The sequence below is a fragment of the Malurus melanocephalus genome, unplaced genomic scaffold (genome assembly GCF_030028575.1).
Source record: "Malurus melanocephalus ecotype Western Australia unplaced genomic scaffold, MMel_1.1 scaffold_253, whole genome shotgun sequence".
Lineage (NCBI taxonomy): Eukaryota > Metazoa > Chordata > Aves > Passeriformes > Maluridae > Malurus > Malurus melanocephalus.
The window spans coordinates 613,764-627,270 of NW_026623485.1; the positions used below are offsets into that span (position 1 = coordinate 613,764).

At 48.1% G+C, this 13,507-nt stretch overlaps 1 protein-coding gene across 2 annotated transcripts in view; it reads right to left on the reverse strand.

Moving 5' to 3' along the window:
* The window catches only part of CAMTA1 (calmodulin binding transcription activator 1), a 233,463-nt gene extending 220,009 nt beyond the window's left edge, over positions 1–13,454 (reverse strand). The window contains exons 1-2 of one of the 2 annotated variants that reach the window (XM_057375572.1): positions 13,393–13,454; positions 9,948–10,041 (exon numbers count right to left, since the gene is read on the reverse strand). In XM_057375572.1, the coding sequence (XP_057231555.1) occupies positions 9,948–10,014 (67 nt within the window). In that variant the 5' untranslated portion in view covers positions 10,015–10,041; positions 13,393–13,454. The remainder of the gene's footprint in view (positions 1–9,947; positions 10,042–13,392) is intronic. The other variant, XM_057375573.1, reaches the window with a different exon arrangement.
* Between the last annotated feature and the right edge of the window lie 53 nt (positions 13,455–13,507).

Here is a 13,507-nt window from a genome sequence, read left to right on the forward strand (position 1 = left end):
GGCCCGGCCGCCCCGCGCGCACCGCGCACGCCCCGCGCCGCCCATTGGTCGATCCGCCGCACTGACATCCCCGGCGGCCAATCCCGGCCGGCGGGGGGCGGGCGCGCAGAGGGGATGGGCGCGATGGACAGCACGSCCAGCCAATGGCAGCGCGGCASCGCTTCAGTGGCACGCGCCTCAACCATTCAGCGGCGGCGCCGGGCGGACACGGGGGGCGGGAYGGAGMGCGAGATGGACGGCGGCGGCAGCCAMTGAAGAACCGACGTCSCGCAACTGACGGCCGCCGAGGCCAATCGTCCCGCGGGGGAGGCGGGGCTAAACGACTGACGCACGGAGCCGGGCGCGCCGGCGGCCAACGAGCAGCGCCGCCCGCCAGAGTGACAGCGCGCGGAACCAACGGAGCGCGAGCTCCGGCCGGCCGGCCGCGCCCCCGGCCACGCCCATTGGCTGCGCGCGGCCCCGGCGGGCACCGCCCCYCCGCGCCCGGTGACCCCAAACAAAGGCGGCGATTGGCGCGGCCGCCAGTCCCCGCCCGGCGGGGCCGCCCCGCACCGGCTACCGGGGCTGAGGCTGCACCGAAAAAGCGAACCGACCCCCGCCGGGACGCCCCGGCGCCGTTTTGTAAGAGGCGGTACCTGCGAACCGCGTTTGTCACCGCCCTCGGTAATGCCGGTGTCGAACCGGCGTGTCCTGGTCACAGGGTCTGCCCGGCTGGGCTGGTCCCGGCGCTGCCGGGAGGGAGGGAGAGGTGCAGAACCCCCAGACCGGAGAAGAACCCTCGGGCGGGGAGCAGCCCGCCGGCTTTACCCCCTTTCTAAGTGGCGGACGAAGCCCGGAGTTGTTTCCCTGCCATGACCGGCGGCTCTGAGGCTGCAAAGGTTATTTCCCTACTTTTCAGTACTGCTGAACACTCAGGGTACTGTAGGCCCCTTTCCAGAGCCGTAGCGTTCCGGGGTGCACAGCACGATGCTCGGGTGAAAAGGGCGTTCTTGGCACTGTGCAGGGAGGTGAGGATTTGTGATTTGCAGAAAGAACCGTGTTACAGTGGCCAAGGAGATGTTACAGGATTGAGTGAGTTCTGCCCACCTCTCAGGTACAGTGAGTGTACAGTGTCACAGGTCCCACTCAGCACGCACTGGATCGGGCCGGGGGGCTGTGAAGGGGGCTGTGAAGGGGGCCCATGACACCGAGGAAATAGTTTTCTCCTTCTCAAAACTGACACACYCCAAGGAGTGACATGTTCTGGCCTGGCTGATTCTGCCCCATCTCCATCAAAGCTTGATGTGCACAGGCACTTCAGCCTCCTCGAGCAGAGCCTTGTGGAACTGGACCACAGCTAATGCCTGCACAATGCAAACCAAGACTGGAACGATTGTTTCCTTTGATGTGTGTGACTAAACACAAAAAGGATATTTTYCCTTAGATCCTCCTGGGAGCGGAACTTCTTTAAAAAGACCTGTTGGTGCTTTGGCTTTCGTAAAGACCGAAGCCATTTCCAAGCCCATATGAAAGGAGGATGGTGTGATGGGTCTCTTCTAAGACAGAAGAAAGGAAAATTCCTTTTTCCTATTTTCAGCAGCTGCTAATCTCGTGGAGCGTGAAAGGCACATTGATGAAGAGGCTCCAGAATGACAGGCTCACTCCCGACGGTCAGCAAGCTCATCTGGTACAGTGTCCTATAAATACCCACAAATACTAATGCAGCCACAGGATCAGCTAAGACAGTTGTTTCCTTCAGCACTTCAAAACATGCTGGAAATGGAAACTTTTCTAGTTTCCACATTGGCAAAGAGCTACCATTTTTTTCGGATGAATTCTAGGAAATTTATATCTCTCCTTGGTTATTCTTCCAAGACAACCAGAATGCTTAGCAGAGACATGAGGTAGCCCATGTAGTTATTGCACCTCATAGTTTGCATTATAGCAAAAGATAGTATCAGACTTCTTGATGCCAGTTCTGGACCTTTGGTTGATGCCTCACTGAGGTGTGGAGGGCCAGTCCATGCTGAACTCCTCTTCAGTGCTCTCCTCAGGGTGGCMGGTGCTGGAGCCCCTCTGGACAGACCTGTCTTTGCCACCTCTTTTTCAGCAAGAAACAGGCACCTGGCTTAGCCCAGTGCCTCTGCTCCAAGACAGCTCACCTCCAGCCACGTCGCTCTCCTGCCCCAGTAATGTCAGGCCGGCATTCCAAGGTGATTTGAGTTTCCATGTAGGTATCCAGGCAAGACCAAATAATGAAAAGATGAGGGAAATGATGGGGCCAACRCAGCTCCTCTGATTGACACAGTTCCTCACTCTGGTAAACACAGGGATGCTGGAGAGCTGCTGGGTTTGTTTTCGCAGCCTCCCATGCTCGTGGCAGGAACTCATGCTGCTCCCTGTGCACACACAGCAACTGCTGCCACAAACAGCTTTCCTGTTCTTGCCAGGGAGACTGGCACAACCRTTCATTTCAGTCACAGCCCTCGCTGCAGTATTCACTGACACCCTWTGGACACACCTTTGARACTCCACATGGGTCACATCACCCTAACATCACCCACAAACTAAATTAAATGCCAAATCAGCTCRATGTGCACACACAAGCATACATCTGTCTCTTCCCCCCAAAGCCCCAGCAGTTTATTCTGTGCCTCTGTGGCTCATTAGAGTAACCAGGTCCATGCTCTGAGGAACAAGGTTGTTCAGGACATTGGCTGCCTTCTCCTGGCCTGCACACCCTGGGGACAGAGGAACTGCYACTGCACCAATTGGGAACAGCTCCACTGCCAGGACTAACACAACCTGATCTGTGTGTACCCTGCTCTATCACATGTCTTTGGGAGCACTGTCTAACTTTCTAGATCCCTTCTAGTCCATAAAAACAATGAGAATTTGTGTGGATGAGGACAAATAAAGCATTTTTAAGGGGTTATTGAAGCAGTGTATGAACTCTGCTCCATCTGGCTAATGAACTCATTCTCCTCCTCAACCTGAGGTTTTCAACCAGGAAACACAAACCCCTAAACTGAATCTCCCACACCTCAAATCACCTAAAGTTAGGTGTGATTCTGTGCACACAGGTTACTACAGCAGTGTGATCTGTGTAATACCACAGATACTAAAAGGGGATTTTGCATTCAGCATGCCAGCAAAGCCCCAAATATTTTCATTTAATTCCTGAGCAATAAAATGATAAGAAAGAAGCYATTTGAATTGAAGTGCTGCTGGTATCTTTGAAGTTTCCCAGCTCCTGCTGTTTAAAACTCCGTCCAATTGCTATAAAGGAACAGAGGTACTGAACTGCACAAGATTCTGTGCATGGGTGATGTGGGATAACTTGGCTCGCTCTTACCTTTCCAGGGGCACACGCACAGAGCCACCTCTCGCTGATAAGCAGCAAGAGAAGAGATGTGCCAGGAGTTTGTGCAGTCTAAATCATGAATAATTTTTATCAGCACACTGATAAAAGCTGCTGCTATGCTGGTGATTGGTGTCTGGGTTGGTTTTGTTAAAAGGGAGGTGAAATATCAAGTTCTTTTTAAATTCTTAATTGGCAGTCCATGGCAGATGTGGGTCTGGCTTGGTTAATTGGGTTAATGTGATGATTTGGCATACTGAGCTATATGCAGAAATAAAACTGTAAAGARTAAATTCAAATATCCTGTTATGGATATTCAGCAAATTACACATCTCTGTTGCTATGGCAAGCAGCACAAAGGAAAACAGTTCAGWCAGGTTTAATAGCCATAGTGACAATGATGGAACCCCATTTCTTTTGAATTGTTTGCACAAAGTTATGTCGTGATTTGGAAGCAAGGAATGCCAAGTGYTTTCACAAAAATACTCTCACAAGTGTGAAAAGATACGATATTTAAACACTGACATGATAGAAATGAAATGGTTTTGCCCTCTACTCTCTCCACTTACATAACCTAATGGTGTTTCTTCAAGGAATAAACCCAAGACTTAATCGAGACAATGTGTGTAGACAAACCTACTGTTACTACATGTCATTGCATTCGTCAYGTACAACTGCCAATTCCCAGGTTTATCAAAACCAGGTAAATATTCAAAAATTTCTTCCAAAAGGTTCTCCAAAGAAGYATACTCCACCTAACACTCTGCCATTCAAGTAACTTGCCCAACATCATGTGGGGAAGTTGAAGAGAATGTACATTACCAGGAACTRAGGATACTGGACTCAGAATGGACAAAAGCTCAGTCACCTTCTACACTATGGGCTTTGGATCCATCATTCTTGCTGTTCCTTCTGCAGTTCTGAGCCCATTTGTTTCCCTCAGAAATATGAAGACTACATTCAAATCATCTCTAGTTAAATTCTGCTGGCTACAGGGAATTCACACCAGGCTAAAGCGAAGTACAACTGCAAAGCCTTGGCCCCTTTAATGGACCCTGTGGAAAGATGGTTTTGCTGTGCAAAGCCCCATACAGAGTYTGTGGATATTTAAACCAGTAGCCTCAAAAACACAGAATTTACCTGTTTAACCAAGAACAGGACCAACAATGCAGTTCTTCTGAGGGGGCACCAGCTCCAGATGGGAAAAAYGTGACCACCTGGGTGCTGGTCCCTCAGCCATTCCCATAGAGTACCACACAGCTCCAGGAGGACTGACATAGGTCCAAGGGCCAACCTTTGCTGCAGGCAGCAGTGCCAGGGAGTAGCTGTCCCACCATGCCCCACATGCTGCCCCTGCAGCCCTAGGCCTTAGCTCCCTGCWAGACAGGCTGGGGTCTGCCTTCACTTTGGCACCTGCTCCCAGCASCCCAGTGGCAATAAGAAAGTAACAATCATTTTGCTCTAATATACACCCATAAGCCAGTTAGAGGATAAAAAAATGAAGTATGAGGTAAATTAAAGCTTCCAACTAAGGGGATTTACCAGTAACTCACCATAAAATTCAGATAATTTATTTTTTCAATTCTGCAGCAACTTTCTCCAATTCATTTGGATTAGCTATTAGAAATTATGTCTCAAAAATTAAAGAAAATRTCTATTGACCACTATATCAAATTCTAATTTTAGCCAGGGAAAAAAAAGAATAATTAGGCTGTGATTTACTCTGGTAGTCAACTTACATTAACAATTTTACCCGTGTTTATGTAATTCTGGCAAAATCAAATAATATATACAGTGCTCATAAACGCTGGGCTAGATTTAGTAAAGACAATTTCTTACACGACATTCAGGACATTTCTCTTTGCTTTCTGTTCTAATAAGACAATCGAGGTTTTTTTGTGTAAGGAATGAATCTGATTGGCACCCATGGTCCTCTCAGTTAGAATTTTAGTGCAGTCTTCAATGAGGGTCATGGAAGGATTAGTTTTTAATTTTTTTTAAGCTGTTATCCGCTTGTAACAAGCTGTATAGCCTGCCTGCTCTCTGGGAATAGTTTATCCCACATCCTAACCCTTCTCCCCAGGGAGCAAGTGTAAATCCTGCAAACTCTCAGTGCCAGAAGCCATCATGCAGTGTTGGCTCTGCAGTGGATGCATGGCTCAAAGCTYAGCACAAGTTTGGGATCAGATCTGTAGCCACAGCTGGAACAAATGGGGAAGGATGTTTAAGATCCCTAAAGTTATACTCCTGAAGTTGTGTTCTTGCTTTTAAACAAATATCTTTTCCAAATCATCTAGAATTGGACTGCTGTCTACATTAAGTGAATAAATATGGATCCGAGAGCCAAACCAGTCACCAACTGTCAGCCTCAGGCACTGAGAATAGACGAATGAGTAATGGAAGACAACAAAGGAAGAACAACAGGAGAACCAAAGGAAGAGGAATCRGTGATGGTAACAGAGGTAGAAGGTACTCAAAGGTACATGGATTCCAGAACTAGAAGCCAGAGGCAAGGTCAAATTTATCTGAGCCAGTTTGCTCACACAGCACTGCCCTTTGCCCAAAAACCCATCCTGGCACTACTAAACCAAGTTTGTCCTGTGATTCCCTCAGGAAGCATCATTAACACACAGAGCACTCAAGCTTTAAATTAAAAGCATCATTGCTRAAAGCATTATCCCAAATCTTTTAAGGACTCCACCCCAATTGGACTCTGTTATAAATTCACAATGAGAAGGAATTTCCCTGACTCTTCCCATCATTATTTATGAATAGGTAAACCAAATGGAAGAGTAATCCCAGTGTTATAAACTAGAGTCACTTGTGCCTTGCTCTCAGTGGCACCATGGCAGAACTGCTCCAGCTCTCTCACAGGGAGCCCACAAACCCCTTCTGCTTTGTCAGCAAGGGTACAGAGCAGTTCTTATAAGCAAAAATGATTGGTTTAATATTTTCTCACTAGTTTTAGCTACAGAGCAGTTTCTTTCTAGGTCTGCCTAAACCTTGTCCAACCTTTAAGACTATTCTTTCCCATGTGACCCATGAGAGTTGCAAGAAATGAGAAATATATCCAAACAGTAGCTGCAGAAAATACACAGAAATAACTTGTTTTCACCGAGATGGGTTCATTTGTGAGTTCTGATTTTCCCCTGAACTTCCGGCCCTGAAGGACTGGAACAGTAATACTGGTACAATAATATTTTTTCTCCTGAAGTGGAGTAAATCAGTTYCTCACTCTCAATAGTGAAGTGAAAATTAAGATGAAAAAGAGTAAAGAATGCAGAAAACCCCTATTACTCCAGAATAATACAATTTGCTGCTGATCCTCAGTTGCTAAGACAGGCACGTCCATTATTCATAGAACCCAGAGTGTGAAATATGAARTATTTCAGCCTGGGACACCACAAAGGTAAAACTAGGAACGTGATCCTGTCAGCACTGGCAGACAAGGACAGAATAAGCAAGCACAGAATATTTCTAYACAGATTACCCTTTTTATTGAACTACAAATTGCAAAAGGTCTCTATGAAGTGCCACTTTCAGTGTTAAGTGAGCTGCATCCTCCTTTTGACAGTGTCAGTCTGTATTTAATGTTTATTTAACATTTATCTAAAGGGCCATCTCTGCCAGGGAAACAATGTACAGTAAGTCAGCATAACTTCACCTGAATACTTACAGGAAGCCCAGGATCTTCTCCTAGATCTCTGTTTATGTCCATCAACAGCCTGTCACACACACTGTACAACCTGCTCCACATGACCAAACTTTGCCAATAATTTTCACAATCAAAATTCCAATTTATGTTCTCAAGAGTGATACGAAAAGTTTATCTGTACAAAAGCACTTGTATGGTTTACAGCAAGTTTGTTGAGAGCAAGTATCTGGATTAAAACACCCARGGTTGCAGTGAAAGGTTGTTCATAGCTCCTCTGAGGAATTAACCTGTACTATTCAAAAACATCAGTAATTTTTGAGRSAAAAAACCAAAGCAAATAAAAAAAAACTCCACAGACAAAATCAGAAAACCTTGGAGACCCAGTCTCTAATAATAGCCATTGACACATGACATGGCCTTTCTAAAATGTTTTGGTTTGGGATAGAATMTTGATTCTATCTCAAATCAAGCATTTTCAGAGCTGGAGGAGGCATCTCCTCCTCCTGCCTTGCCTCCAACTCTGAGGGGAAGAGCTTCAAATACAGTGACTAAGAAATTACAGAAAAGGACTAACACTGAACTTTCAGATCAAAGGATACAAGCGAGTGATTCACCTTCCTCTCCTGACTGCTTGCAAGATGTGGGCTAAACACCAACAGTCAGGTTCTCTGAAAAGTTCCATCTGCACCTCAGTAAGAGAATCTACATCAGTAGTGAGTCTACAGGACCCCAAACCATGGGACTCTCCCTTAGACTCCCTCACTCAAGAGCTCTCTGTCAGCCCATGTCATCAGAGGGGTGACACACAGCACCTCCCACTCCTGCCAGTGCTCATCGATGCCAGCATTCGCAGGACAACCAGCAGAACAGAACAGGTATTGCCCGTTGCTCCCTGCAACTGAAAACCTGAAAGCTGACACGCCTGAAGGAAAAACCAAAAGATCACAAGCTAGTCCAGCAGGCAAAAGTCTGTCCCCTGGGTCACACCAAACACCATGTGCTGKAAGGAAGCAGAAGCAGTGAGGACTTGGCAGTGCCCAAAGCACAATGYCTGCAGAAGTGATTGTGCTAATGCCAAACCTGGTCTGTTCAGAGCTTTCCAGCCACTGCTGAGCAGACAGCACGTGCCATGATGCTGGAGCTGGCAACGGCAACGCTGAGCACAGCTAGTGGCCACTGGCCACCTTAAAGCACCAGCACCATGTGTCTACCCTGAGCCAAYGCTGAGCAGCACAAGCAGTAAAATAACACATCTATCTACCTTAAAACTTMAGCAAATATTGAAAAGYCTCCTTGTTCCATAYTTCACCCKGCCTTGTGGGTGCTGCAGCCACCAYTRCTCWGTGCTGGCTGGGCTCCAGCACCCCAAACAGGGACCAGGAGGAACAAGGCACAACCTGGCTCTGGGGAAACAGCACTCCTGTAGGGACAMAAGTCCTGCCAGCACTGGCTGTTCTCCAGTTTTACAGACTCAAAGCTCTCCAGACTGAYGGTGAAGAATGTTGAAACCCAAAGAGTATAACAGATTCACATCCAAGTCTATGGAAATAGCTGAAAAACWCATCAACAGCCTTCACATATACATATGCATAAAAACAACAAACAAAACTATCASATCTCCCAAAATATGGATTGTCAACAACAGAAACTTGCTAATTACTATTTTAAGTATCCTTAAATTTTTAACTCTGGTGTTAATAAACTAAAAATTATGTAATCATGTATTTCAACTGTAGGACAGCTTATACAAAATAAGTCAATCAGTGTTTCAGAGTATATTTAGAGGATATTTTAAACATGGGCAAAAGCAAAGAGGTCTGTCCATTACAGGCTCTTGTTGTATCAGGCTGGGAGGCTACAAGGAGACCAAGAACTCTGGCTGGCCAAATGGCACAAACACCTGAACTACAGGGAATTCCCCTTTGATTCCTGCTTTGAAAACAACACAGAGAACAGAAACTATTATTTATATATATCGGCCCTTTACACACTACTGACAAGATCCTCTGCTTGCCCCAGAAACACCCTGTGTCCCACTCAGCTGCTGCCAGAGAGAGATGTGAGGCAGGGGCAACAGGCAGACCATCACTGCAAACCTGGAACACTTTCAAGGGCAACATTTGATTTTGAATTTTGGGGCATTGAAGTCAGCCTGCACAAACAAGCATGAAACTGCTGCAGCAGAGCTACAYTACTAACAAAGATTTTCTTGCTTCTCATTCTTTGCTTCAACCACTTCTGCTGCCACTGGAGGAGTCTAACAAGGCCYTTCTACTGCGTGGTGCTCTGCAGGTATGACTAAATCTGCCTTTTACCTCCCCAAGTGGACTATCACGCCTCCGTTACAGAGAGAATTTCTCAGAATGAAAGAGCCAACAGAAGTGGTTCCTCTGGGCATCTCAACAGCATTATCACAAAACGTGGTAAAAAGCATCAGAATAGCAGASAGTGATTCACTCCTGTTGGAGGCACCTGTTTGCAGAGCACTTCCAACATTGCAGCTGTGTGCACCTGCTCAGGGGCATGGCCCCAGCAGGAACAGGCATGGCTGACTGACCCTCTGGAGCACAACACTGGCTGCAAATGGATTGGTCCAGTGCAGCTTGCATTTCTGTTTTTGCCCTGAGCACAATCACGGCAGCAAAGGCCTGGAGTGACTGCTGGGCTGGTGGGGCAAGGAGAACTGCAGCACCTGCCAGCGCACGCATGCAGGGACAGGGTGGAAAGGACAARTCCCGTGGGTTTTAGGTACAGAACTTTGGGGAAAACCTAAGCAGAAAGAGAGCAGGTCAGGAGTGAGAGGCAGCACTGGGACTTCATGCAAAATGGAGGTGGAGGGAATTCAGAACACTGAGCTCTGGTTTGAGGGGGTGTGCCGTTTGCCTCGTGAGGAAAGGTACCCCACAAAGTCCCACAGGCTCTGAAATGCACTCAATTAGCTGTTCCTTTTACCTTTTTGTTCTACCCAGCATTTCTTCAAGAGCACTGTCATCTCTGGCTTTGGCATCCTACTCATCATCTATGAATTCATGTTGCCGTTTCCTCCCTGAAAGGAAAAATCCCATMGTCAGTCATTTGCTACACAGAGGAAAGGACAAATCTGACAGAGTATKTTTGCCACTGTTCAAGTTCAAAGACCACCTTGCTCCTTGAGCAGACAATATCGCATGTTGTGCTCTTGGCTATGTCGTAATTCAGCCACTATCAATCAGTGTGTGTTCTCTCCAGAAACTTACCCCGAAGTTACCTGTAAGCAGCTGAAAAGCTGTCAGTGCCTCAGCCCTGCCTGGAGAGAAGGAGCAGAGCAATGTCTTGCTCAGACTAAAAAACACCCAACAACAACAACAAGAGAGACTTGTGCCAGGAATATATCTTTATTTTACTTTAAAACATTCTGAAAGTGTTAATCTATATGAAAGAGAAGCAATACCAGACTGAGAAAGCATGTTTAATGTTAGGGAAGCCTTCAATTCACATCACATGAGCCAAATTAAAAATAAGACTAAACACAAGTGTACAAAGCAGAGACAAAAAAAAAATCAATTTTCTCAAAGACATAACATGAGGGACTCCCACAGGGGCCAGCAAATTCTGGAAGGGAGAAAGAGATTATATTTTATGGGAAGAGATTCAATAAGCATTCTTTTCCCATAAAGCTAGTGATGGAGGATTGTCACTGCTCCATAGATACCCTGTGCACATTTCAGGACAACAGTAACAGGAAATCAATAGCACCTTTTATACGTGTAAAGACATTATCTCTCTGGACTCCTAATACTAACAAATGGGACCAAGAAAGACCTTTACTAGAATTTAGCAGTCAGCATTACTCTGGCTGAGAACAGAGGAAAGGATGATGGTGTACATCCTTAGATTTTTAATTTTTTTTTAAACTAACTCTGCTCAGAGTGTCACCCTCGACTGGAACCCAGAAGCCCCCAATGACAGTACATCACAAGTGTAACGGTGCTGAGCCCAGGCGCTGTCACCCCGTCGCAGACATCCCCTCCAGCTGATGCTGTAGTCATTACAGGCAGGAGCTTTGTCAGGGGGTAATTTGACAGCTTTGACAAGCCCRGCTGAATTTATGGCACTTTCTAGTTTTTCCCTCCATTGAGCTGARATGGAACTAAAGTTAATATTAGCAAAACCACTGTGAATGGAGGCAGGYTCCCAGCACTGACTCTGTGATCCCAGTCACCAAGACAATCTGCTACACTGGGCCCTCACAGTGTCCCCTGCCATCCTCAGGGACAGGGAGGGCAGCTCCAYCCAGCCCACTCGTGACAGGAGATTCTGCGATGAAGGTCTCTGGTATCTCTGGCTCACAGCAGAGGTGAATTACCACTAGTGAGGCTACTCACAGCTTACTACAGAGCACACAGTGGAGCAGCAGCCACGGTGTCATAGGTCTGGCAGCACATGGCCAGCTAAACCCACGATCTGGGTGCTGAGGGCTGCCTCCCTTGCTGCAGGGACTGCATCCCACATGACACCACAAAGTTCCCACCTGTGAGTACTGATGCGGAAAGAGCAATATTTCACCCCAAGCCAAACCTTGGCAAGTCAGTAAAGCACCAATACYTCTTTTTCTTCCTTCTTTTTCCCATCAGATTGCTTTGTGCCATAGATAAACCCTCTGCAGGGTTTTAAAGAGCTCTCTCTACATGCTTAGAAAGCACAGTTCATATTTAGYTCCCTAAAGTCGTATTTCTCTCTCCTTATATTTCCCTGCCAAGATGTGACACCTGTGGAACGTTCCCARAAAATTCCCCTGAATCATCTGTGATGCAAGGGAACAGCAGCCAGCGTTGGCAATGAGCAGCTGGGTCTTTTAGGAAAGCGTTAGATCAATCTGGTGAGGGGAAGCATCCCCAGTAACTCTGGCACTAACATCCCCAAGGGCCACAGAGCTCCCAAATCAGTGAGAAAAAGAGCGTAATTACGACAGGACCAAAATCCATGGGAAATAGTGTTGCCATGGCAACTGRCATCCTCACAACTGGAATCTCCTTTGCATTCTCGCACAGACTCAATGACTCCTAAACCACGTGGAAAAAAAAAACCTGTCTAGCAGGTGGGTTCATTGAGGAAAAGCAGTGATAGAGGTGCTTCCCTGCAGAACAGAACCATTTCCACAGGGTTTCTCAGAAAGAGAGCCTTTGTGCACCTCCAAGCACTTCATCTCACTCACCAGGAGTGCAGAGGAGCTGCTATAACATGATCAATACTTCCTTGTTAACTACACTTGCATTAGAAAAAAAAAGTATTAAATATTAAAATGCTCCTGTTTTCAAATGAAAGTTACGTGAAGATACAAGCCAARGCAGATTAGCTGAGTTTGAAATGGGAGCACAGTTCCAGCTCCACRCTGGGCTGCATTGGTGTTAWTGAGTGSTCTTTCAAATATGACATTAGTACCCAAAACACACTCCAGCATCCCCACATATATAYCAGATCCAGCCACTCAGGAACATCCACTCATGAGCAGGAAAGCCCTTATTTTAATYCCTGACAGCCTTATCACAGCAATAACACCCAGTCTGTCTACCAGTATGCTTTAAATGAGGTTCAGATTAACGGACCGGCTAGGCAGCCCTTTTCCTAAAAGCTTTGAGCTCTGCATACTCTGGGGGCATTTCTTCTCATTTCGGTACTGGTCGGGCCAGGGGAGTGCCCGCTCATGGTTAACCCCCTGTCAGGGAASGCAGCACAATGCGAACCCCAGGGCCGCGTTCTCTATGCCAAAAGCCAAAGCAGCGTTACTGATTCAAGAAAAACTGCTCCAGATCYACTGACAAACGAGSGCTCGTTCTGCCCACGGTGTGCCCSTGCCAGCCGTGCTGTGCTCGCCTTCGGGTGCCGTGCAGGCTGATCTGCCCGGGACCTTCCGGACTTCCCCGCTGCCCCTCTGCAAACCCCGCCGGAGATGGGACCAGGTCATGGAACAGCGGCTCGATGGTGACAGCATGGTTTGGAAATCGCCTTCTTGTTACGGAGGAGAGAGGCCTCGGGGCACCGTCTGCACCTACAGGTCCCGTCAATGACAGGAGCGAGCGATGGCCCCTTGGGCAGGTATGGAGGGCCCTGCGGCAGCGAGACGGGCACTGGGAGAGRCACCGGGAGAAAAAGCGGGACGCGCACCGGCAGTCGCGGTCGCTGTCCCTCACGCTATCGCCCGGGAGCGGGGAGGACGGAGGCCCTGAGCACCCACGCACCGCCACAGCCGCCGCTGAAGACACGGAGCGACCGCGCCGGCAAAGACACGTCAGAGTGCCGGGGCGAAGAACGAGGGGAACGTGACGGGAGCGGAGCGGGTCGGTGCCGGTCGGTGCCCGGTCGGTGCCCGGTCCGAGCTCCCTCCCTCGCTCCCTCAGTCCCTCCCTCCCTCACTCACCCCTCACCGCCGCCTCCGCCGCCGCCGCCTCCTCCCGGCCCACGCGCCGCGCACGCGCACACGCTGGGAGGGGGGAATGGGGGGGGCGGTGCCCGCGCGCGTGCGCGTGCGGTCG